The sequence below is a fragment of the Cetorhinus maximus genome, chromosome 18 (assembly GCF_964194155.1).
Source record: "Cetorhinus maximus chromosome 18, sCetMax3.hap1.1, whole genome shotgun sequence".
NCBI lineage: Eukaryota > Metazoa > Chordata > Chondrichthyes > Lamniformes > Cetorhinidae > Cetorhinus > Cetorhinus maximus.
In genome coordinates, this window is record NC_135896.1 from 64,645,881 (window position 1) to 64,671,878 (window position 25,998).

A 25,998-nucleotide genomic window follows, 5' to 3' on the forward strand; every position below is an offset into this window, starting at 1 on the left:
AATCAGCTTGTGATAAGGAACATTTATTAACACACAATCTTTAGAGAAGCCTCACGTCAGTCAGTCTGGGAGAAAAGCACTCAGAAGGACGAGATCCAACCCAACAAAGAAAGGACCCGACTATTCACTAACAGGCAGAGAAGTGGGGCTGGTGAGGCCAATTTGAAGAACTTAGTTAGATCTTGACTACAAGGGCTCAACTGCACCTCAACTGGAACAAAGACAGAAACCTGCTGCTGCAAGTAGTAAGCCACTATGAATTAATCACCAGAAACCTCCAACCTCCATTCCTTCAGTGAACCAAAAGAGAAACATAAGGCCTGCAACATTTCCAGCTACATCTTGAAAGACTCTAGAGTAGTTTTTTAAAACCCGAAATGAAAGGCCCAAGTGCATGTAATCACCTTTTCTTATCCGTGTGTCTTGTGTTCTTGGGTGCTGTTGAAACTACACATCGGGTGTTGAAAAATAAATTCATTCCTTTTTTTTAAACTAACGAGAAAATTCATCTTGTATCTGTTCTGGAGAGTCACAGCACTCAAGGGGTTAAAACACTTCTTAAAAACACATCTTGTTGCTGTTAGTCAAGAGGTGGAAAAAAGGGAGGGGAACCATCCCATCATCTCTCCTTGTCTGTAACAAGGGCTATGGGGAAAAGGCAGAGGTATGGCACAAGATGAATTGCTCCATCAGAGAGCCATTACAGACATGGCAGGCCGAATGGCCTCCTTCTGTTCTGTAACCATTCTATGTTTCTATGATTTCCCATATCTTGGGAGCCTCTTTGCAACAAAGGCATAGATGACAAAATTAATCATCACCTCCACTGTGCCAGCTCAGCCTTAAGGCGATTGAGGAAAAGAGTTTTTGAGGGCTAGGATCTCAAATCCAAGTGGGGTCATGGTGGCAGTGACCCCACCGCTCCTATATGCTTTGGAGACTTGGACAACCTACAGCACCTCAAACCTCAAAGCACTGTACGAAGATCCTCCAAATCGGTGACAAGAAAGACAGTCCAACAGCAGCGTTCTCTCCCAAGCTAACGTGCCTAACATCGAGATGCTTATCATTCAAAACCAACTCCACTGGGCAGGACATATCGTTTGTATGCCAGATACCAGACTCCTGAAGCAACTGGCTCTATTCGGAAATAAAAACAGAAAATGCTGGAAAAACTCAACAGGTCTGGCATCATCCTTTGAGCGAGAAACAGAGTTAACATTTCGAGCCTTTATGAAGAAGTCATACGGACTCAAAATGTTAACTGCTTCTCTCTCCACAGATGCTGCTAGACCTGCTGAGTTTTTCCAGCATTTTGTTTTTATTTCAGATTTCCAGCATCCGCAGTATTTTGCTTTTTTTTTTGCTCAACTTGGAACTTGATCACGGCAGGAAACTCCCAGGAAGATAGCGGAAACATCCTCAAAGCATCCCTGAAGAGGTCAAACATCCCCGCCAACTCATGGAAGTTCTTGGCTTGTGGCCAACGAAAATGGCGAAGGTTCATTCGGGAAGGCACTGAACACATAAATAGACTTCATTGAGAATGCCCAGAGACCAAGTCAAGGCATTTGGAGCAAGTGCACAAACCTTCCAACAACCTGACCCTTTACAGCCCCGCACACTGTAAAGACTGCAAATCATGCATTGGACTTATCAATCATCTCAGAACCCAATGAACAGAGCTTGGAAGCAAGTCATCGATTCTGAAGGACTGCCTAAGAAGAAGATTATGACCAGAATAACATAATTAATGTAATAGTGTCGTCACTTGGCAACACCATAAGTTACTGACTATCAAATAATTACGTTCCAAATCCTGTCTACCGGTTGCATGTGCTCGTCACAACTGCATCGAGGTGGGCAGGAAGTCACAAAACATCCCTCATACTCTCCTGACTGACAGCAGCTTGAATGACGGGAGGTGGGGGGAAGAAGTACAACCTAACTTGGAAAAAAGACTACAATGAGATTTGTCACAGCAGAAAAAGTACTCAACAAGCGAAAAGAGCTCAAATTCCATAATACGATGACTAAATATGAGGGGGAACTTGAGCAGTAAAGATGAGCAATTCCCTGCTATTACCACAGGAGACTGAGCGACAAAACCGCGTGACCAACCGCCGCGCGCCTCTCTTCCTTGTGTTTGGTTAAAAATCATTCGGTTTGAGCCAATGAGAGGTGAGGTTTTGGGCCGGGGTTTGAGAATAAACCAATGGAAGACAAAGTGTTAGGACAGAGACCAATGGGTGGAGAGGTTTGTGTGGAGGGTGAGCCAATGGGAGGAGCGGTTGGGGACGGTGGTGGGCCAATGGGAGGAGCGGTTGGGGACGGAGTTCTACCTCTTGTGACGTTGATACAGGCGGCTTGGAGAAGGACGCAGGCGCAGAAGGAGGTGAGGTGAGGTGGGGTGGGGGGAAAGAGAGGAGCAGCAGCTGCTGAGAGGAAGAGGAAGCAGCAGCAGACGGAGCCGGTAACAGCGGCTGATCGGACCCACCGGAACACAGACTTGTAACTCAGGGAGAGGAGAATAAAGCAGCCGGGAAACATCCACCTATCGCTCCCCCTGCCCCCTAACACACACCAGGTAAAGTGGACCGAGCTCCTCTCGACTTTGGCGGCTGGTTCCGCGTTTGGGACCCCGGCGGCAGGCGGGCGGGCGGGGAGAGGGAGCCGACAAACCGCGGTGACGGGCAAAGGCACCGGGGAGGAGGAGGTGGCTGGCTGGCTGGCTGGCTGGCGGGCGGGGGGGGGGGGGTGCTGCCGAGCACATTGTTGGCCTCGTTTCACTCGTGCCGCCGGGCTGTGCGGTAACGGTTTGTTGTGGGTTTCCGCTGTCGATTGGGATGGGATGGCGGCGGGGATGAAGTTTGATGGTGAAGTTGTTGTTTTGCCGGGTGTTGGGATTTGGCTGTTCCGGGCACCGGTTTCGGGGCTCGGTTTGATTTTATTTCATTTATTTTTTTTTAACGTGTGTATGTTTCTCTTTCTCTTTGACTCGGGCGTTTTTGTCTCCCTTCCCTCCCTTCCCTTGCCAGCGCTGCCTGTCCGAGGAGGGGATGCCGCTTCTCCACCGCAAACCGTTCGTCAGACAAAAACCCCCGGCCGACCTGAAGCCGGACGAAGAAGTTTTCTACTGTCGGATGACCATCGAGATCTTCAGGAATTATGAGTGAGTTGTGTGTGTAGCGGGCGGCCGCGGGGGGGGGGGGGGGGGGGTTTGAGGAACTTGTCTGTCTAGGTGATTGAAGGCGGCGGGCTCGGAGTTGGCACTGGGACTGCCCGGCACACGGGCGCACTCCTCAATTTTCGTTCAAATCAACAAATTATAATTCGAAAGCAGCGTTAACGGCTCTGGGTTTGGCTGCCGGCCTTGGGGAAGGGGCTTTGGTTACCTCCCCGGTCTCCTGTACAGACTGCCCCATCCTGCTCGATCTTCCAAACCCGTGTGGCGGGCTGTCAAAGTATTAATAAACTCGTGCCGATTGCGAGTAGGCCTTGAGCTGGCGGATAATGTAAATTTATTCGTACACCCTGATGGCTGATTTTTTTTTTTACACACTCGATCCGAGCCGTTTTCAAACGGATTTGCGCCAAACCAAAGCCGCCCCCCCTTTTTAAAAAAAATTGTTCTGGGGAATTCGGGGGATGCTGCCAGGATTGTGACACTTTCTTTTGTTGTTCTTTTTAATAAGCATCTTCTCTGCGAAGATTCATCTTGAGTTTTGTGCGCGACATGTGGGGGAGCGTGGGTTGTTTTGGTGATTATCCGAACATTGTCTTCTTTTGTACACGGAGTCAGTAATGGGCCTGGTTCGGAGAACCTGAGCCTATTCAACTGTAAACATCCTAGATGTACCGAATTTTAAGTTCGTTTTCTTTTATTTTAGGGTGATGAAAATTTGGTTGGTGCATTTATCTTCTTGTTTTAACATTTTTAAATATAACAGCAGATGGATTGTGGCTGCCACAGTAGTAAATTGAACTCCAGTCACTTCGGCTAAAGCACCCAGTGGGAATAAGGGTAACTGTGAAGCCATCACCAGTCAGTAATTTAATGGAAATGTTGATGCATCAAAACTGTGGAAATAACTAAATTTCTGAATACTGAGAGTAGATCAATGAAAATCTCCACAGTATATTTCCATGCATTGAATTTTACTGGGTTTTTTGTTATCTGGTGAGCACCACTGCTGGCTTCATGCATGATCAGTTGAAGTGTTAATGATAGTAATGTAATCACAAACTATTTGTCCAAGTTGTAGCTCATTCATGAGGTGTGAACATTGATGGCATGACCAGCATTTATTTCCCATCCCTAAATTGCCCTTGAGGCATTGAGCCACTGCAGTCCATTGGTGTCAGTACTTCCATAATGCTGTTAGGCAGGGAGTTCTAGGTTTTGATCTAGTGACAGTGAAGGAACAGCAATATAATTCCAAGTCAGGATGATGTGTGGTTTCGAGGGAGGCTTACAGGTGGTGAAGTTCCCACAGGTCATCTCTTGTTCTTCTAGGTGGTACAGGTTGTAAGGAACCATGATGAGTTGCGGCGGTGCATCTTGTATATGGCACATGCTGCTGCCACTGTATGCAGATGATGGAGGGAGTGATCAAGTTGGCTGCTTTGTCCTGAATGGTGTTGAGCTTCTTGTGTTGTTGGAGCTGCAATCATCCAGGCAAGTGGAGAGTATATGATCACACTCCTGACTTGTGCCTTGTACGTGGTGAACTGGCTTTGGGGAGTTAGGACAAAAACAGGAACAGAAATACCTGGAAAAACTCAGCAGGTCTGGCAGCATCGGCGGAGAAGAGCACAGTTGACCCTTCAACAGAACTACTGTGCTCTTCTCCACCGACGCTGCCAGACTTGCTGAGTTTTTCCAGGTATTTCTGTTTCTGTTTTTGTTTTGGATTTCCAGCATCTGCAGTTTTTTGTTTTTATCTTGGGGAGTTAGGAGGTGAGTTCCCTGCCACAGATTTCACAGCCTCTAACCTGCTCTTGTAGCTACAGTGTTTATATGGCTGGCCCAGTAAGGTTTTTGTGGCAACACTTCAAGGCAGACGTGGAAGTAAAATTAATTTGAGTTATTTTCAGATTTTCTGTTTCTTTTGGTATAACATGGTTAAAATCATTTTTCCGGAAGAAAGAATTGAGCATGGTATCAAATATGCCGTTTAAACATTATACCGTAGCAGTTAATATACCTCTGTCTTCATGGAAGCCAATTGTCACCCTAGTTAATACAATGGGCAATGCATATCAAGGGAAACCTGTTACGCATGTTATGCGTTCTCTGATGGGTTGCTCCACAGTGCAATGAAAAGTGGGTTTATACCTATGATTCTCCATGTGAGTAGCCAGTCTTGGCAAGTTATTGTGGGTGAATACTCAGTGGAGGTCACCACAACAATGGGACTTGACACTTTTGATTACATGTCTCGAAGTAAATCATTTCACCACCTTGGTCGAGTATACTGTGGAGACATGGGAAGTAAATGAAACTTTAGGGATTGGCCTCTAAATTCTGTGCAAGATGCACGAGTGTTGATTTTAGGCAGCTGATGTTCCTGGAGCCACCATTGATCAAGTTTAAAAATGTTTTCAGGCTTTTGAGTAAATTTCTCTCACCCTTGCTGAAGTCGTCTAATTTTAAGGCACTGTGATTAGTCCTTGGCACTTGAACAGTGTAAATGTATTTTTTGTGGATGCTGTATTAAATGGATTCTAAAGATAAATGCAATAAATGTTTCCACATTGAAGGAATTTGCAGCTTTGCTAGCTCTGGGAAAGTATTTTTGTACATGTGAAATGAAGATGCTGCTAATATTCATAAATTAGGAACGTCTTGCCTGATTGTCACTGCACTGTACCAACAAAAATCTTGTTGGTTTTTGTGTGAAATAGAAAATATGGGATGTTATTTTAGTTTAATTCTAAAATGCTTTGTTTTTTTATATTTTTGCCATCAAGTCTTTTTTGCAGTCTGAGGCAAACTTGAGACCTGTTGCAGCTATTAAAACTGCTTGACTTTTGTCTATTTTTGACTTGAGAAGGAGCTTACTTAAAAATTAGCCTGATTCCCTCTATTTGGTATCCAGATCATGAATGTCAGACTCCACCCGTTCAGTTGTCAACTGATCTTGCTCCTGCTGTAAGTTTGAAATCTTAAATGACAGGTCTAAATTATAAGTCATGAAAAATCAAATTGCACTTATAGATTGAATCTATTTTCCATGACTTGTGTTTGAAAGCTCTTTCATTGTTTGTTTTCCCTTCTATATTCAAAATTATAATATTTAATTGTTCTTGTTTTCAGTGACTTTTTTGAAAGAACCATACTTTGCAACAGTCTAGTTTGGAGCTGTGCTATTACAGGCAAACCAGGGCTGACTTACCAGGAAGCGCTTGAGTCAGAAAACAAGGCCAGACAGAACCTCCAAAATTTCCCTGAGCCACTGGTGGTGCCCATCCTCTACTTGACAACCCTTGCTTGCTGTTCACGACTCCATGAATTGTGTGATGATCTCTACACGTACACTAAGGATCGATACTTTGCTGGAGAGATAGTAGAAGTAACCAGTATTAGTGGCGTCAAGTAAGTTTGATTTAAGATTACGTACAATTTCAAGATCACAGTTCTTGTGTTTTAAGAGAACTGATTTTCTCTTTGACCACACTTCTTGTATTGCTGTTGTAGATCCCTGGATGTTTTGCTTTTCACATGTATTCCCAATACTATACCTTCGCTTTTAATATTTCTCTATCTGGAATGATTTTATCCTGAGTAACAGTGGCAATAACTCAAGTGAGTTGTGCAAGTTGTCTTAGAAATATAAATTGGTAGGTTCTCAAGTGAAAATATCATCGATGTCTGTTCATATCCTTCACCGGACATTTAATTTTGCTGAAATTGCAAGAATGATGGTGGAAACCCAGGGTAGATTTTTTAAAAACTTTGCTTACTTGCAAGACTGCAGCCAATTGTAGTTCCTCACTTTTTTCACAACTGTAGTCTACTAACTCAGTACAGATCAAGATATGAATACTGGATTTTCTAGGGGTGTTGCATCTCAGATGGTGTTTTCTTAGCCATCAGGGAAACAAAATACTCTACTTTTCCTCTTGAGTCAGACAGTCATGAGTTCACTCCAGTCACCACTCCAAGCCAAGTACATAATCTAGGCCGATCCTCCAGTGCAATACGCAAAGGAGTGCTGGATTATTCAGGGCTGCCGTGTTTCGGATGAAGTGCTAAACTCTGCTCCCATAATAACATTGAGATCCCATAACAACACTGAAATCAAAACAGATAGTCTCCTGCTGTCAGTATTTCTTGCTGAAAGTGCAAGAATGAAGGCCAGGTAAAGGATATGAACAGACATTGATAAGATATCTTCACTAGAGAACCTACCAGTTTATATTTGTAAGAAAGCCTTGCACAACTCACTTGAGTTATGGCCACGGTTACTCAGGATAAAATCATTCCAGATATCGAAAGTTTGAAAGCAAGCAACACAACCAAATTAGATGATCTGGAGCTTACTTCGTTGTTTGTGGGACCTTTCGTTTTGCAAATTAGCTGCTTTACAGTGACTACACTTCAGAAGGAGTTCATTGGCTGTAAATAGTTTGGAACTTCTTAAGGATGACAGCACCTTTTTACAGCGCATCCCAGAATGGAAGGCTTTATGCTTTTGAAGTTATTGTTGCTTGCTTTCATGTCTTAGATGTTGGCTTCCTTTTCAAAACAAGCCTAAGTTCTTAGAAGGAGGGGACATGGATGCATTGATCTTCAGGTTGCCATTAGTACATAGTATGCAAGCTAGTTGAAATGGAAGATCAAAAATGTGTACATGCTGCTCTGAAACCAGATGCCATAAACATAGCAATTGAAATTAATGCCAACATTTTCTGAGCAGTAACTGAAAACAATAATTTTGGGGACTTGTGTAGCTGGAGCTGTTTGTTTCAAACGCTTGGCAATGGAAGCAAAAAGCCTGGGAGACCAGTTACTGTGTTCTACCATTTTCTATATAAAAATTCCATTTGTATTCTAGATGTCACATAGTATATGGTAGAAGGATGGGGAAAGTGGGGAACGCCTGAATGTTAATTGTGTAGAGGACATGAGCACTTATTAAATACGAAATCTGTTAACAGCCCATTTTTAAATATGTAACATTCTGTTTTTAAATGCAAAACATAAAATTGTTTTTCATGGAAACAGAAGAAAGAACATTGTAATTTAAAAATCAAAAGTATCTCAAACCAATTTTAATTTTCTACATTCAAAAACAAATATGTTGTGAGATTCCATGAGTTTTATGTCGAACATGCAGGAATGTTACCGTTAAAACGTAGCTCTGTCTGCCCCCTGAGGTCAATGTAAAAAAATATCCCGTGGCACGAGTTTTTAATGAGGAGCAGGTGAGTTATTTATCCCTCAATCAGCATCACCAAAAAAAACATTATCAGGTTATTATCACATTGCTGTTTGTGGGAACTTGCTTTGTGCAAATTGGCTGCCTCATTTCCTACATTACAAGTGGAAAAACTTTCAAAATAGTTCATTGGTGATAAAGCACTGAAATGTTCTGTACATGAAAGGTACGCTATAATTGCAAGTCTTTAGGAGTTGAAAGCAAACTAAGCAAATATGTATGAGCTTGTAGCTTAGTACAACCTTTTATCAGTTGTAATCAATGCATGATGGGGAATATAAAATATTCTGCCTGAATTTAAACTTTTTTTTTAGGCAAACGTGTAAGGTTTTGGAAGTTCTGACCCCACCAGTACAAAACGGGACTGCCAATGGACATGTAAGCAACAGAGCTGAAGATGTGGTGATTGTCATTAGTGATGAAAGTGACAATGAGGAACGATCCAAAAGCTCTGCGCCATCTGCATCAATTGGGTAAATAATAACATTAAACTGGGCCTAATGGCTTAATAATTTGTTAAAGCTGTGCAACTTCTAATATAGGCATTGTAAAGTCATGAGTACGATGGTTGAGGAAACCATATAGCTGTTGATTGGATGGGTATAATGGGTCTAACTCTTTGACAGATGTGAAATAGGATGTTTGATTGGACCACAAACTAGCTTGACTTTTAAATTAAATACTAGGCTCTAACGATATACTTCTGTTTGAGTTGTTTAAATATTAGCAGTTGTTATCAGGGGAGCCACTTGGGCAAATGATTTGTATTTCAAGAAAAATTTGCTATTGCTTGGAGTGAAAATCTTGGCTGTTGTAAGAACTGCTACAGATTCTTGTACACATTGTTTTTTTCAAATTGGTTTTGTAGTGGGACAAGGTAATGAAAATTATGTAGGTAACCAGGAGCGCACAATTTCTTATTTTTAGTAATTGAGCTTTTTAAAAAATAAAATGTATTTTCATTTTACCTAAGAGCTTTTAAATTTACTAAGAAGGACTTGTTTTGAGTCTGATTTATTTTTCTACTTTTCTGTTTTTTTTCAGTTTCCACTTTTCCTTTAGGTTAGATTGGTCCACATGGGTAGGCTAGCATCAATGAAAGCACTTGCATTGTGAAACAGGCTATTCAGCTCATCCAGTCCTTGTCTGTGTTTACCTTCCATGCAGGCAAATAGCTATGATATGTAGCCGCACTGTTCGCACATCCTTTTCCTCCTTCGGTTTATCCTATCTAACCTTAAGACTGTTTGCCTTGGTCATCGAATTCCCTAGCCCCTCAACTTTTTCAAAATTCTCTCCTGCCCTCTTGGTTATAAATTTCTTGATTTTTAACGACATATTTATTGGTGATTCTTGGTTGCTCAACTGCTGACAATCATCTGCTTCAACCTATCCTGTCTCATATTTTCATAACTTTAAACATTTCTATCATACAGTGCCTAATTCTGCATTCTTAGGAAAGAACTGTCAATTTTTCATGGTTTTTTTGTATTTCTTCATAACAGGCATCATTGTAGTAAATTCTCTCCTAAAGCCTCAGCATCCTTCCTGTAGTGTGGAGCCGAATAATGTGCCTTATCAGAGGGCTGAAGGTTTCCTGAAAGCTCATCATTAACACTTGACTCTTATTCAATACCTGCTGTGATGAAACCTAGAATTCCATTCTTTTTTTTATGCTAGAATCTTACGAATCTGAGGTTCCGCCTTTTAATGTCCTTTCAATCTGCATCCCCCAAATGCCCCTGATCTTCCACGGCATTAAGTCTGCTTTGCATTGATATTATAGTGCTGTCACCTTTTCCTTAAAATGCATCACTTCACCACCTAATATTTGATTTCTGGCTATTGCTTTATAGACTATTTACCTTATCACTATTCTTTTGTATCATTGGCCTTAAATTAACCAAACCTCTTATTTCAAAGTAATTGGCAAAAGAGCCAGAGGTGTGATGAGGAAAAATGTTTTTCGGCAGCACATTATGATTTGGAATGCACTACTTGAAATGGTGGTGGAAACAGATTCAATATTTTTAAAAGGAAATTGGATAAATGTTTGGGTGCAGAGGGGCATGTAAATTTGCAGGGATTTGGGTAAAGGGCAGGGGGAGACTAATTAGTTCTTTCAAAGGCATGGTGAACTGAATAACCTATATTGTGTCATTGTTTCTATTTTGATATTTGCAAATTTGAGCCTGACTCCCTCCAGACCTGTATTCAAATCATTGATATAGACATTGAGAAATTGTCTTAGAACTGGACTATGTGGACACTGCTACCCACTTGCAACCACTAAAAAACTGCTTGTAGATCCTACCGTTGGTTAGGGAGGTAAAGGAGACATGTATCGCAAGTACAAGTTAGATGTCCGGAAATTTTCCTTTCATAAAGGCCATTGGCCTTTCGATGAGTATGGATTCATTGCGTGGGAGCCGGGCGAATTGCTAAATGTGACTGGCATCAGTGCACAAAAGGTAGTTGAGGTATTGAATGATATGTCTCCTGGTCGCTGTTGCCTCTGGTAGCTTGTTTGATTGCTATTGGGAATTGGAGTGAAATTCCAGATCTTCTTTTACTTGAATTGACCTAGGTTTTTATCTTTTTGTCTCTTGCTTCTCCCGGGAGATTGTGAATTGGGATAGTAGAGTTTAAATTGCACTCTTGACATATGGGATAGTATCAAAGGATCAGCTGGTCTATTTCTGTCTTGTCATTTTAGTACGTTGGTAAACTATTGCCTCCTTTCTCACACAAGATTGCACAGGTGCCAGTCTACTCATGCATAAGTGCATAAGTGCACAGATTCTTGCTCCATTAGCTTATTTGGTAAAATAGCTGCCACTCGGCCTGTCTGCTGTGCTTTTCACCTAGCTACCTTGCATCTGTTGCTCTTTTATCAAACTGTTTCTAACTTTAGATTTTTTTTTTAATGTGTCTATAGGCTGAGACTAACTACATTGGCTGTTTCCATGGATACACATCTGTGTGCATGTACCTTTTTTAGTTTACATCTCTTTTCAAGCTTTGTCATTGAACTGGATTTTGAAACACAGTTTTTCACGTATCTAAGACTTGAAAATTTTCAACAAAATATACTACAGGGAGCAGATGGTTAGAAGATGATTGGAATGGCTTTTGGGTGTTTATTGAATTCAATATTAAAAAAAATCTGGAATTAAAAGTCTAATGATAACCATAAAACCATTGTCAATTGTAAAAACCCATCTGGTTCACTAATGTCCTTGAGAGAAGGCAATCTGCTGTCCTTACCTGGTCTGGCCTCCATGTGACTACAGACCCACAGCAACGTGGTTGACTCTTAAATGCCCTCTGAGTAAGGGCAACTAGGGATAGGCAATAAATGCTGGCCTAGCCAGCAACGCCCACATCCCATGAATGAATAATATTTTTAACAAAAAGATGGATTGTAGACCTTCAATTTCTGCAGCCTATGTTTAATCTCCATTCAAAAGCTTTTAATAGTTGCCTGCACAAATGCATATTTGGCTAATTTTGATACGGGTGGAGAGATTACAATTTTAACGGGGATTTTTTAAATCCCCAAATTTATTTGTGGTAATGAGGGACGTTGTTGCTAAAAATAGAACTTCCTCATTTCATGCACTTGGTGACAATAAACCCATGTCAGATGTAACACAATTAAATGCATGGTAAAATTTCCTGCCTTTCCAGAATTTCAAACATCCTGAACTGCACTAGTATGATTCTCGCAGCTGTTGTAACATGGCTTCTACATTTGCCAATTGGGGGCTGCAGGCCCTAGCACACTAGTAATTGGATTGAAACTATCCAAACCAGAGAAACTACTTTGAAATGCAAGCAAAATGATGGCCTGCTTTAAGAACTTTCCTTTACTGATCATTTTACTGATCACGTCACAAACCTAAATACTGTGTGCCTTTGCATGTGCAACAGCAAAGCAGTATTTAATGTTTTATTCGTCCATTAGCCATTTCTCTTATTGCGTGAATAAGATAAATCTGCTATATTCTGTGAACATGGAAATTTAGGTTTCACTTAACTGCAACTGTCACTTTGCACTCCATGAAGTGATCTTGAATGCTAACGTAGATGAACATCTTTTATTGAATCAGAAATATCAAATATTGCTTAACTTGGTAGTGTAACATTCTACATTTTTTTTTAACAGGAAAAAGAAAAGCAAGGTTGATGTTGCTTTATTTCAGTACAAGGTGAAACCTCTTAAAACTGAAGGGAATGAAACCATCATTAAGGCTGCCCAGATGAAGTAAGTGTTATCAGTGAAAGCTTGTTTACCAGGAAGGTAATGGTTACTAACTGTTCCACAAAGGAACAGAGGCATCTCTCTCCATTAGAGAGAGACAATTGGTTATATAGCTTGAGGGGTGCCACTCTACAACAAGCGTGGGACAAGGCAAGGAGGCAGGCCTCCATAAGCTACCACGGTGGGTATGGGGACGAGGAAGGTTAAAATCCATTTGAATATGTCTTCTAGCAAATGTTTCAACCTGTGTTCATTTGCTTAGGGCATAGTTTCTGTTTAAGATGTGTGTATGTATATGTGTAGTTTCATTTTAGGTTTCTTTTTGTTTAATAGTCGCAAGAAAAATCAGTTTTCTCAAGACAAGTTGAAGCTCTTTCTCAAACAGCATTGTGAGTTACGACATGGCATGCTTAAAGTCAAGGTAATAATTGTCTTTTGACAGGTTATCAGAATCATTAATTGCTTGTCAAGAAGAATTTTAGTTTTGTTAAAGATAAAACCATAAAATGCTGGAAACATTCACTAAAGTTGGACAGCATTTGTGTAGAGAGGAAATGCATGCTCCAGTTTTGATCAAAGATCAATAATCCGGACATGTTAGAGATGAAACAACGTATAAGCGTGTATAGAGGCAGGGAAGAGAGGGGGAGAACAGAAGGGAGGGTCTGTGAAAGGGTGGAAGGCAGGAGAGATTAAATGGGTGATGGTGCAGGCAAAAGAAGGTGGACATGGGACAAGTAAAGGAACACAAAAATGGGTCAAGGAGGCGTAAATGGGAGTACGAGAAGCATCACCAGTTGCCATCCGAGGAAATGGGAGCAGAGATTATGATCTGAAATAGAGTCCGAGTAGACCTATTTTTCTTACTCTGGTCCCCTCCCTCAGCCCTCTTTCCAGTCCACTGTATTGATGTTTCCTGCTTTTGTTGCAAACTGGAAAATTTCATTCACTTCGCTTGCAAAATTCATCCTTCATTTCACTCTTCCCTTTCCTTGTTTTGACCTCTGTGTATCCATTTTTGGGGATAAGTTATCGACCAATATCCACTACAAGCTGACTCTTTACCCCCCACCCCACTTTCCTGAAAGGACTTTGCTCCAATTCTCCAAATTTCTCTGCCTCCTTCACATCTGTTCCGATGATTTTATGTTGTGCTCCTGCTTTATTTTCAGTTTTCTTCAACCAAGGGTTTCCCCATACCATGGTCGATGGGAACTATGAATCCGTCCATTACATTTCCTGCACTCTCACTCTCACCCACACCCCATCCTCCCAGAACTGTGGTAGACTTCCATTGTCCTTGCCTTCCACCCTACCACAGCCAACATATCGTTTTCTGCCACCATCAAACATATTTTCCCAACAAGCCCCCCAGCCCTTCAGCATTCCAAAGAGGCAGTTCCCTCGGAGAAAGACACCCCGGTCCACAAAATACCTTTTCCTTCCCATGGCACCTTCCCGTCCAACTCTGGGAAATGTACTACCTCCCCACTTAGCTCCTCCCTTTCCATCATCCAGGAATCAAAACACTTCAGATGAAACAGCAATTTACTACTTTCAATGTATTATACTGCATTGGCTGCTCATAATGTAGCACCATCTCGATTGAGGAGACCAAATTCAGATTGGGTAGTCATTTTGCAGAACACCTGCATTCAGTCTGCAGGCCTGACCAAACTTCCGGTTGCCTTTCATTTTAATTCTTTGCCCCACTCCCATTCTGACCTCTCATCTTGGCCACCCACACTGTTCCTGTTTAGTTCAATGAAAGCTTGAGGAGCAGAACCTCATCTTTTGATGAGGCACTTTACAGCTTTCTAGATTGAACATTGAATTCAACAACTTCACATCGTAACCTCTGCCTCTACTATTTTGAAAGCAGCTTTTGATTCTGCTATTCTCAATACATCTCCATCAGAGCCATCTTTGTTTCTTCACTTGTCCCATTACTATTTCCTTCTGTCATTTAATCTCCCCTGGCTTCCACCCTTTCCTTTTTTTCTCCCTGACCCTTTCCTGCCTCATACATGCTTAAAACCTGTTGCATCTCTACTTTTTTCCAGTTCTGACAAAAGATCGTCAACCTGCTGTTAACTTGGTTTCTCTCTGCACAGATGCTGTCTGCCCTACTGAGTATTTCCAGCATATTCTGTTCCTATTTCAAATTCCAACATTTGAAGTATTTTGCTTCTGCATTAGTTGTGTTGGAGGAAGAGTATAAAGTTCTCTTTTTGACCAGCCTTAATTAGTGAAATGTCCTGTAGGTGACGCCTTCTTTGTAAACTGTATTCCCAGCTTTTATTTTGCACAGTAGATTCCTTCATATCATACCAAGATGACCCCATTGTGTCATGTAGAAACTAATCAAATCCATTTTATACTATTGCTATGTGATTAGTCATTCTATTTCAGTTAATCTATGACTGAGTAGCCTTCAATCTGGTATAAATATCAATATTTAATGAATGCAGAATTAAAAATGGCAATTTCAAACTTTATTTCAGGCTACCATAATTTGCTGTAAGAGCCTGGCTTGATTTATATCACTTATCACCTAAGGGATGATTTGGCAAAGATGTTGAGCTTTGATCAACCCTTCAGTAAAATATTAACTTTCATTTTGATCTAATTTAGTTTTTTGCATGGAGATGTTCTGAACTCTTATCGTATTTTCTGTTAGGCAACCACTAGAGGGAGTAGGAGCTTTACTGTTCACAAATGATAGTTAAGTCTAATTTGGATTACAAAATGGATGCTCCATTGAATCATTAGAAATTTAAATCAGAGTTCTTTTGACTCATTGTGACTTGAACACTGCAAGCTCTGCGCAAGATCCAACCACTCTAGTCCTGTTTTGCAGCTTTCTCCCTGTACCTGACTTTTAAGTATTCACCTTAGTCTTTTTTGTGAATGATTGCATTTCAAAGGTCATGAAGTAATACACTTCATTTTCTAGTAAGCACTTACATGGAAAAAAAAAATCATTTTAAGCTCTATGCTCTCTTATTACCATTCTGGTGACCAGTATAGGTAATAATTTACCTTCTATGCTCATACCTAATTCATGAATGTATGGAGAGTACAAGGTCCCAGCTTAAACCTCACAGGACGTACACTAACTCAATTTTGTTAATGGGCAGCATATCATTTACACCTGCGACTGCCAGCATATCTGTTCAATTATCAAGATAGTCTGCTTCCACCTCTGTAGCATTGCCTGTCTCCACTTCAACTTATCTGCAGAAAGCCTCACTAATGCCTTTATCGTCTAGACTTGACAGGACAGTGATCTCCTGGCTGGTGTCTCACCTTCCACCCTCCATAAATTTGAACTGATCCAAACCTCTACTCCATACCTAATTTGTACAACATCCAGTTCATCCTGGGCTAGCTGGCATGCATTGGTTATTGGACCAGCAAAGTCTTATTTTTTTAAAAACAAATACTCACTGCTCCTTATTTCCTAATTCACCACTCCTCCCCCAATGGCCTCGCACTTGTCTCCCTATCTCTGCACCCCTTTTGTTTGTTGATGGGATGGATGGGAGCATCACTGACAAGACCAACATTGATCAGGGATGTGCTTTTTGTTTTTTACTGGATTTCACATTTTTTGCTTTTGCCACCCCCTTTTTTTTTAATAAATGACTTTCGGCTTTCTCCCCCCCCCCCACCAACTGCAAACTTTAATTAACAGACCGGGGTGAGAAATTCCTAGTGTTTGGTGGATCTCTGACATTGGCGTTTTGGAAAGCTCCCATCTGAATATAGGTTCTGACCTTCGGGGTTGGTACGGGGTTTAAAAAAAAATTCCAACTCTGCTGTCAGTCAGCAAGAGCGGGAACTGACTGCCAAGCTGTGATTGAAGGAGTAGTCAGTATGGGAGAGAAGGAACTGCTCCTTCAGTTTCAGATTCTGTGTCTCCGAGGCTGGATGCTCCAGCTCCTCCAGTCACTCATTCCCTCCCTTGCGCTCTTGCTTCTCCAGAAATACAATCTGTGATTTGAGGAGCAATAGGATAGGAGGGAGGAGATCTGTGATTGGAGGAGCTGGTGCCGTTGTTCTGGCCAGTCCCGCGGCTGCCATGCAGGAGACTTTTGTCTGCACCGTCACCAATCCTTCAACTTGGAGACCAAGGAGAAGAATCTGAAAATGGGAGAGGAGGGAGTTTCCACCTATAAGGAGGCAGGAGCAGAGGGTGTTTGTTCCCAACTCTCCTCGGTACCTACTCCCAAAATACCAAACCTGGCTGTCCTCCCACATCAGGCTGGACGCAGTAGTGGCTTAGCCAATGTGGGACTGACCCCCCTGCCCCCAGAGGTGGCTCACTCCTTTCCCTGGCAGTGCGGATCCAAGTGGCACTAGCCAAGGAGGAGCTGAGCCACCCAATGGCAGTGACGAGCTGAATTTGGGCAATGTGGGGAAACTCGGGTGAGACGGTGGAGAATGAGGTGGGGGATGAGTGAATGGGTCTGGGCAGGGAGGGAGGGAAAGGTTGAGCGAGTGTTGCGTGAGGAGGAATGGCATGTGTGGAAGGCTGAGTGGGAAGGGAGGGCATTTGTGAGTGAGGGAGGTAGGGAAGGGGTTTGGGAAGAGGTTATTTCTTCAAATGCTGCTGAAATAATGCATCAGAGAGCCCCATTTGAAAGAAAATATTTTTAAAAGTCTCCACACTGTCCCCCCTGCTTGGCCGCTACAGTCCCTCACAGGGCTCACCATTTTCAGGTTTTTTTACTCTGACCCAGTCACATCCCTGATTTATTGCCCGTTCCTGATTGTCCTTGAAAGTGGTGGTTAACCACCTTCAACTGGTGCCATCCACGTAGTGTTGGGACACCCACAGTGCTGTTCAGTCATTCCAGGATGGTGACCCAGTTATTATGAAGAAATGGAAATCGATTTCCATGTTGTCATGGTGCATGACTTTGAGGGGAACTTGGAGGTGATGTTCTTGTGCTCCTGCTGCCCCTGTCATTCTAGGTGGTACAAGTTGTGTGTTTTGGAAGTGTTATCAAAGAAGTCTTAGCGAGTTGCTGCACAGCATCTTGTAGAAGGCACATGTTGCCAATGGTTGCTGGTGGTGAAGGAAAATAATGCTTAAGGTGGTGGATGGGGTGCCATGAAATGGGCTGCTTTGTTCTGCATGATGTGGAGCTTCTTTAGTGTTGGAGCTGCACTCATCCAGGCAAGTGGATAGCATGCCCTCAAGCTCCTGACTTGTAGATAGTAGGCTTTGGGAAGTCAGGTGAGTTATTCACCACAGAATTTCCAGTCTCTGACTTGCTCTTGTGGCCACAGTATTTATATGGCTGGTGCCCCAGTTATGTTCCTGGCAAATGGTAACCCCCCTGCCCCCCCGATGTTGATTGGGGATACTGTGATTCTAATCCCGTTGAAAGTTAAGGGGAGGTGAATTGACTGTTCCTTGCTGCAGATCGTCATTGTCCTGCATTTGTGTGGCATGAATATTACTTTCCACTCATCACTGCTCTTGCCACTAAACACCGTGCAATTATCAGCAAACTTCCTTACTTTTGACCTTATGATGGAGGGAAGATCATTGAAGAAGCAGCTGAAGATGGTTGGACCTAAGAACCTGCTCTGAGGAACTTGTGCAGCCATGTCCTGTGGTGGTTGGCCTCCGATAATCAAGTCATCTTTGTGCTAGGCACAACTCTTGCTAGTGGAAAGTCCCCCTCCCCCCTTCCATTCCATTGACTTCAGTTTTGTTAGGACTCTTTGATACCACAGTCTGAAATGATGTCTATTGTCAATGGCAGTAACTCTCTACTCACTACAATTCCGCTGCAATTCGGTTTTCTTCATCCATGTTTGGACTAAGGCTGTAATGAGGCCTGGAGCTGAATAGTCTTGGCCAAACCTACGCTGAGCATTGGTGAGCAGATTATTTGCAACTTGATAGCACTGTCTGACACCTTCTGTCACAGAGTAGAGTGATCGGATGGTGATTGTCTGGATTAGATAATTTTCTGTTTTTTTTTCTGGTGAACATATACCTGGGCGCACTCCAACTTTCAGTTAAAAGCAAAAAACTGCGGATGCTGGAAATCCAAAACAAAAACAATGAGTTATTCAACACAGAATTTCCAGTCTCTGACTTGCTCTTGTGGCCACAGTATTTATATGGGTGGTGCCCCAGTTATGTTCCTGGCCAATGGTAACCCAACCCCCCCAGTGTTGACTGGGGATACTGTGATTCTAATCCCATTGAAAGTTAAGGGGAGATGAATTGACTGTTCCTTGCTGCAGATCGTCAAATTCAATGTGAGGTCCTCTCCGCAGATGCTGTCAGACCTGCTGAGTTTTTCCAGGTATTCTTGTTTTTGTCTCCAACTTTCAGTGTTGTAGTTCTAGAACAATGAGGGTGGATATGTTTATGGAGTCACCACCTTCTGCTAGTTGCTTAATTGTCCATCATTATTCACAATAGGCAAAATTGCAGAGCTTGTATCTAATCTGTTGGTTGTAGGGGAATTGAGCTCTGTCTTAGAGCATGCTGTTTAGCATGCATGTAATCGTGTGTTGTAACTTTACCAAATTGGCACTGCAATTTTAGGTCTACCTGGTGTGCTCTTGCCATGCTGTCCTATACTCATTAAATCAAAGATTATGCCCTGGTTTGATGGTAATGGTAGTGTGTGGGAAATGCTGGACCATAAGATTATATTGTGGTGGAATAAAATTTTGCTGATGGGCCACATGTCTCACTGGCTCTCAGTTTCGAGTTACTCGATCTGTTCCAAATCTCCCGTTTATTTTGGTGGGTGTGCCTGATCCTGGGTCAGTGCCTGATGGTCAGTCTAGTTTGATTATTAATGGCTTGATAGGCCATTTCAGACAACATTCAAAAGTAAACCACAGTGCTGGAGGTCTGGAGTCACATTTGGACCAAGTAAGGTTGGCAAATTTCCTTCGCTTGGATGTTAGTGCTAGATGAGTTTTTATAATCTATAGGTTTGTGGTGACCATTACTGACGCTTAACTTCTTTATTCCAGATTTATTTAATTGACAATTTAAATTCTCCAACTACCATGGTGGGATCTGGACTCCGGACCCCATGAAGTCTCATGGCATCAGGTCAAACATGGGCATGGACACCACCTGCTGATTACCACATACCGCCCTCCCTCAGCTGACAAATCAGTGCTCCTCTATATTGAACACCACTTGGAGGAAGCACAGAGGGTGGCAAGGGTGCAGAATGTAGTCTGGGTGGGGGACTTCAATGTCCATCCCCAAGAGTGGCTCGCAGCACCACTATTTACTAAGCTGGCTGGGTCCTAAAGGACATAGCTGCTAGACTGGGTCTGTGGCAGGTGGTGAAGTAACCAACAAGAGGGAAAAACATACTTGATCTCATCCTCACCAATCTGCCTGCCACAGATGCATCTGTCCCTGGCCGTATTGGTAGAAGTGACCACCACACAATTGTTGTGGAGACGAAGTCCCGCCTTCACATTTAGGATACCCTAGTGTGACATTACCACCATGCTAAATGGGATAGATTTCGAACAGATCTAACAACACAAGACTGGGTATCCATGGGGTGCTGTGGGCCGCCATCAGCAGCAGAATTGTGCTTGAACACAATCTGTAACCACGTGGCCTGGTATATCCCCCACTCTACCATTACCATCAAGCCAGAGGATCAACCTTGGTTCAATATAGAGTGCAGGAGGGCATGCCAGGAACAGCACCAGGCATATGTAACAATGAGGTGTCAACCTGGTGAAGCTATAACATGGCTACTTGCGTGCCAAACAGCATAAGCAGCAAATGATAGACAGATTTAAGTGATCCCACAACCAACAGATCAGATCCAAGTTCTGCAGTCCTGCCACATCCAGTCGTGAATGGTGGTGGACAATTAAACAACTCACTGGAGGAGGAGGCTCCATAAATATCCCCATCCTCAATGATGGGGAAGCCCAGCACATCTGTGCAAAAGATAAGGCTAAAGCATTTGCTACATTCTACAGCCAGAAGTGCTGAGTGGATGATCCATCTCTGCCTCCTCTGGAGGTCCCCAGCATCACAGATGCCAGTCTTCAGCCAATTCAATTCACTCCATGTGATATCACGAAACAGCTGAAGACACTGGATAATGGAAAAGCTATGGGCCATGACAATATTCCAGCAATAGTACTGAAGACTTGTGCTCCAGAACTTGCCATGCCTCTAGCCAACCTGTTCCGGTACAGCTACAACACTGGCATCTAACCAGCTATGTGGAAAATTGCCCAGATATGTCCTGTACACAAAAAGCAGGATAAATCCAACCTGGCCAATTACTGCCCCATCAGTCTAATCTGCCATCAGTAAAATGATGGAATGGGTCATCAGTGCTATCAAGTGGCACTTGCTCAGCAATAACCTGCTCACTGACACCCAGTTTGGGTTCTGCCAGAGCCACTCAGCTCCTGATCTCATTGCAGCCTTGGTTCAAACATGGACAAAAGAGCTGAACTCCTGAAGTGAGGTGAGAGTGACTGCCCTTAACATCAAGGCAGTATTTGACTGTGTGGCATCAAAGGGAGCCCTAGCAAAATTAGAGTCAATGGGAATCAGGGGGGAAAACCGTCTACCGGTTGGAGTCCTACCTAGCACATAGGAGGATGGTTGTGCTCAGTCATCTCAGCTCCAGGAGATCAATGCTGGAGTTCCTCAGGGTAGTGTCCTAAGCCCAACCATTTTCAGCTGTTTCATCGATGACCTTCCTTCCATAAGGTCAGAAATGGGGATGCTTGCTGATGATTGCACAATGTTCAACACCATTTGCGACTCCTCAGATACTGAAGCAGTCCATGTCCAAATGCAACAAGACCTGGACAATGTCCATGCATGGGTTGACAAGTAGCAAGTAAGATTCATGCCACACGAGTGCCAGGCAATGACCATCTCCCAACAAGAGAGAATCTTACCATCGCCCCTTGATGTTCAATGGCATTACCATCACTGGATCCCCCACTATCAACATCCTGGGAGTTAGCATTGACCAGAAACTGAACTGGACTAGCCATATAAATACTGTGGCTACAAGAGCAGGTCAGGGGCTAGGAATCCTGCGATGAGTAACTCACCTGACTCCCCAAAGCCTGTCCACCATCTACAAGGCAGAAGTCAGGAATGCGATGGAATACTTCCCACTTGCCTGGATGAGTGCAGCTCCCACAACACTCAAGAAGCTTGACACCTTCCAGGGTAAAGTGGCCCGCTTAATTGGCACCACATTCAAAAACATTCACTCCTTCCAGCACCGATGCACAGTAGCAGCAGTGTGTACTATAAAAGATGCACTGCAGGAATTCACCAAGGCTGCTTTGGCAGCACCTTGCAAACCCACTACCATCTAGAAGGACAAGGGCAGCAGATAGATGGGAACACCGCCACCTGGAAGTTCCCCTCCAAACCACTCACCATCTTGACTTGGAAATATATCGCCGTTTCTTCACTGTTGCTGGGTCAAAATCCTGGAACTCCCTCCCTAACTGCACCGTGGGTGTACCTAATACATGGACTGCAGTGGTTCAAGAAGGCAGCTCACCACCACCTTCTGAAGGGCAACTAGGGATGGGCAATAAATGCTGGCCCAGACATTGAAGCCCACATCCTGCGAATGAATTAAAAAAAGGATCATCAGTCCAGGCCCCTGGTTTACTAGCCTAGTGATCTAACCACTATACAGTCATACAACCCTGCAAGGTATCTGTGCTCCCTTAGTTCTGCTCCCTTCTGTATCCCTGATTTTATTAATTGTGCCATCAGTTGCCAAGCTCTTAGCTCTGGAATGCCCTCGCTACAATTTTCCACTTGGGCCTTTCTTTCCTCCTTCAAGTCACTCCTTAAGATCTACTTGTGACCAAACTTTGGTCATCTGCCCCAGTGTCTCATGATGATGTGTATCAGTATCCAATTTTGTTAGCTCCTGTGCAGAGTTTTAGGACATTTTGCTGCTTTAAAGTTTCTGTATAAAATGCAAGTGATTATTGCCGTACCCTTGATACCAAGGGCCTTCTGAGTTTATTTTGTGACACTTAATGTCTTTGCAAGTCCAAATACATTCCATCTGTGCATTATTTTGCCTGAACTGTTTAGTGATTCTTCCCTTCTTTCTCCTCCCCCTCCCCAGCTCCGAAGAATTTTGTCATTTTTTGTCTATCAAAGTTGGATCTTCATAAATCCACATTGACTGTCCTTGATATGCCCATTGGAAGGAGACTGATTTATTAATTGCAATGTTTGAGGACCAATTACATTGCCTGAAATGTTTGCTTTCGGATGAGTTCAAATTATTTTTTGCAAACAGCTGTTCTCCATCTTTAAAACCATTGTGGATGTTTGAGATTTGTTAATGTTGATACTGAATAATAATATAAATATGCCAATATTGTACTTGGATTATTTTGTTTTATTTTCAGTCTTCAACAGTTGATAAGTACAAGCTTTCAGAGCAGAACTTCTCCCATTTGTTCCCGGATGATCCATCGACATTTATTTTCAGTCCTACTAACAGAGGTCGGGGAAGGACTCACAAGAGTCGTTCTTCATTAGCAAACGTAAGTAGAATGTAATCTATTTTTGCATGCCAGATAATTATCAAGCTCAACTTCTGTAATATTATGATTTCTACATATTTGAACCTGTGGCTCAGTTGGTAACATTCTCACGAGTCACAGGGTTCTAGGTTCATGTTCCACTCCAGGGCTTGATCCTTGAGCAAAAAAGTCAAGGTTGACACTTCAGAGCAGTACTGAGGGAACACTGCACTATCAGAGGTGGCTCAGACTTTGGATGAGGCTTTAAAAACTAACGCTGTCTGTCTGCTCAAGTGGATGTTAAAGATTTTGTTGCTATTTCAAAGAAGAGCAGGGAAGTTATACCTGGGCCCATAGCTTCTGACCTCTGGTGTGTTGTACCTGGGTGGGTGGGTGAAGTGGGGGAATGGGAAGGGTGTGAGTGTTGCAGGTTGGGCGAGAAAAGTGCAGTTGCATTTATGTAAGTAACTCGGAGTGGAGTGGCAATCTGACTGTGATTGCCACTCCACAGAAGTTGTGGCACCACCCACCCCCAAAGCTACATTTATCCCTCAAGCATTATCGCAAATACAGATTATCTGGTCATTATTACATTGCTGTTTGTGGGAATTTGCTGTGCTCAAATTAGCTGTTGCATTTCTACATTACAATAGTTACTACGCTTAGTGTTTCATTAACTGTAAAGGGTTTTGAGACAAAGGTGCTATATAAATGCAAGTGTTCGTTGTTAGAACCCTGAGAATACAGTATTGCTTTTGCTTAAACAGGAGTCATTTGGGATAAGCCTGGATTTCTGCTGTTTAATTTGTAAATCATACACCAAAATGTACAAAATACTTGTGGAATATCTAATTTTTCAATGCATTCAGTTCAAATTTAATTGGATTAGGTAAGATTTTTTTAGCAATTAGTTTCCATAAAACTCTAAGCAATTGTTGTTTTGGGTCAGCTGTAATACAATAACATTGAGTATTGCTCGAAAAAAAGAGGCATGTTGTCACAGCTTTTTGTCTTGCATTCATCAGGGCAATCGCACGAATACTAAATTTCAAATGGAATAGCAATGTACATTGCATGAGAAAAGGGTGCTGATTGGTTAACAAGTGGGCTATGGTCGAGGCGTGCTATGGACAATGCACCAGGGAACAGTTATCCACGAAGCTTTTGTTTAAATTCAAACCAGGCAAGTCGACGGATTGGTCGAGGTGTTGTCAAGGGGAATGAACTAGGGAACACTTGTCCCCTAAGCTTTTTTTAGTTGAAAACGCCGCAGTGCCTGGGCATATTCTTTCTGTTTGCGAAGGACAGCCCTGCATATGAATATTTGTAGCTTCTCGTATGTGTAAGTGAGCCACATTCCAAGCCAGGCAATTAATCTTAATTGGTTGTTAGTGTAATTCTTGGCACAATCGATTTCATTTAGTAAGTGTTATCCAATCGTGGAATCACATCTAATGCTGTAAGTTTTGCCAGCACGGGCTGGTTGAGTATTGTCAGAACTCTGTTGCAAGCATCTGAAGGGACGTGCTGTTTGATTCGATTCACCAGCATTTGGGCATAAGGTCTACGTATCTCACGTCACACGGGCACTGAAAAACATGCACCACATTGCTAATTTGTGTGGTACGCAGCGCCTTTTTGGCTTGACATCCTGTTAGAATCCTGAAGAATAACACTTGTGTTACTGCACAGTAGCAACATGGTATAGCTAGCTTCATCTGATGATTACATTTTTGAGACACCCTGCCCTTCTAGGGTAATCTGAGGTAGACGCTGCACTTTCAGGATTGAAAGCGGTGGCCTTAGACTCATCTGATCGGGGTAACCATTGTCCCTCAGAATAGCTTTGATATGTCCTATTTCAGCACCGAGCTTGCACAGTGAACAAACAGCTCGGTTCCTATTTACAAGGTTGCCGATAAGGCCAAACTTATAGCGAGTAGAGCTGCAGGAATCCCAATGCATATATTAACCAGTGAAGGTAGGCTTGCGGTAGACAGTAGTAGAGAAACCATTAGCAAATTTCTCAACCAGCATGTTGAGGAAAGGGAACTCATTGACTGCTCCATTTCAAAGGTGAATTTGAGTGTGGGATGGAGCCCACTAAGGTACCCAAGAGAATTCTTGCATGCAGCTGCACATTCAAATATAGAAAACATATCGTCTACATATTGGGAATATGCAAGGGGTAAGAGGTTCGGGGTTATTGAATCGAAGACTAGTTTCTCATGGAAAGACGAAAATGTTAGCGAGACCTGGGCCGGGAGGGGACCCCAAGGCAACACCGTTTATTTGGGCGTACAAAGGGACTGAAGTAGTCATCTTAGCAAGCACGACTTATTGACAAAATGCGCACAAATTTGTATCCATTGGACCCACTGCTACCCTTGACTGCACAACCCTGCTTGAGAGCAAGTTGCGGAAATGTTTGTTGGACTTGTGTAACAGTTAACTGTCTTGTGGTGTATGTGATTGGATTCGTCCTCATGGCTCACTGAGCCCATATATGTATGGGCTGCCCAAGGCGCACAAAACGCATGTCCCTTTATGCCCTATTTTATCTATGACCGATTCTACACAACATGAATTGGCCAAATGGTTGAGCCAGTTGCTGCAACCAGTTTTGAGCAAGTTTTTCCACATACAGTAAAAGATTCCTTCACCTTCAGAAGACTATACAAGACTTGCATGTCGATGGCAACGCTATGTCCACATGCTTGTTTGACATTGCTA

The 25,998-nt window shown here is 42.8% G+C and overlaps 1 protein-coding gene across 1 annotated transcript in view; it reads left to right on the top strand.

Annotated features, from left to right (window-relative positions):
* The first annotated feature begins 2,364 nt into the window (after positions 1–2,364).
* The window catches only part of baz1a (bromodomain adjacent to zinc finger domain, 1A), a 104,854-nt gene continuing 81,220 nt past the window's right edge, over positions 2,365–25,998 (top strand). The window contains exons 1-7 of the mRNA XM_078562816.1: positions 2,365–2,587; positions 3,039–3,172; positions 6,320–6,598; positions 8,759–8,917; positions 12,613–12,711; positions 13,042–13,129; positions 23,149–23,286. Of these exons, the coding sequence (XP_078418942.1) occupies positions 3,060–3,172; positions 6,320–6,598; positions 8,759–8,917; positions 12,613–12,711; positions 13,042–13,129; positions 23,149–23,286 (876 nt within the window). The 5' untranslated portion in view covers positions 2,365–2,587; positions 3,039–3,059. The remainder of the gene's footprint in view (positions 2,588–3,038; positions 3,173–6,319; positions 6,599–8,758; positions 8,918–12,612; positions 12,712–13,041; positions 13,130–23,148; positions 23,287–25,998) is intronic.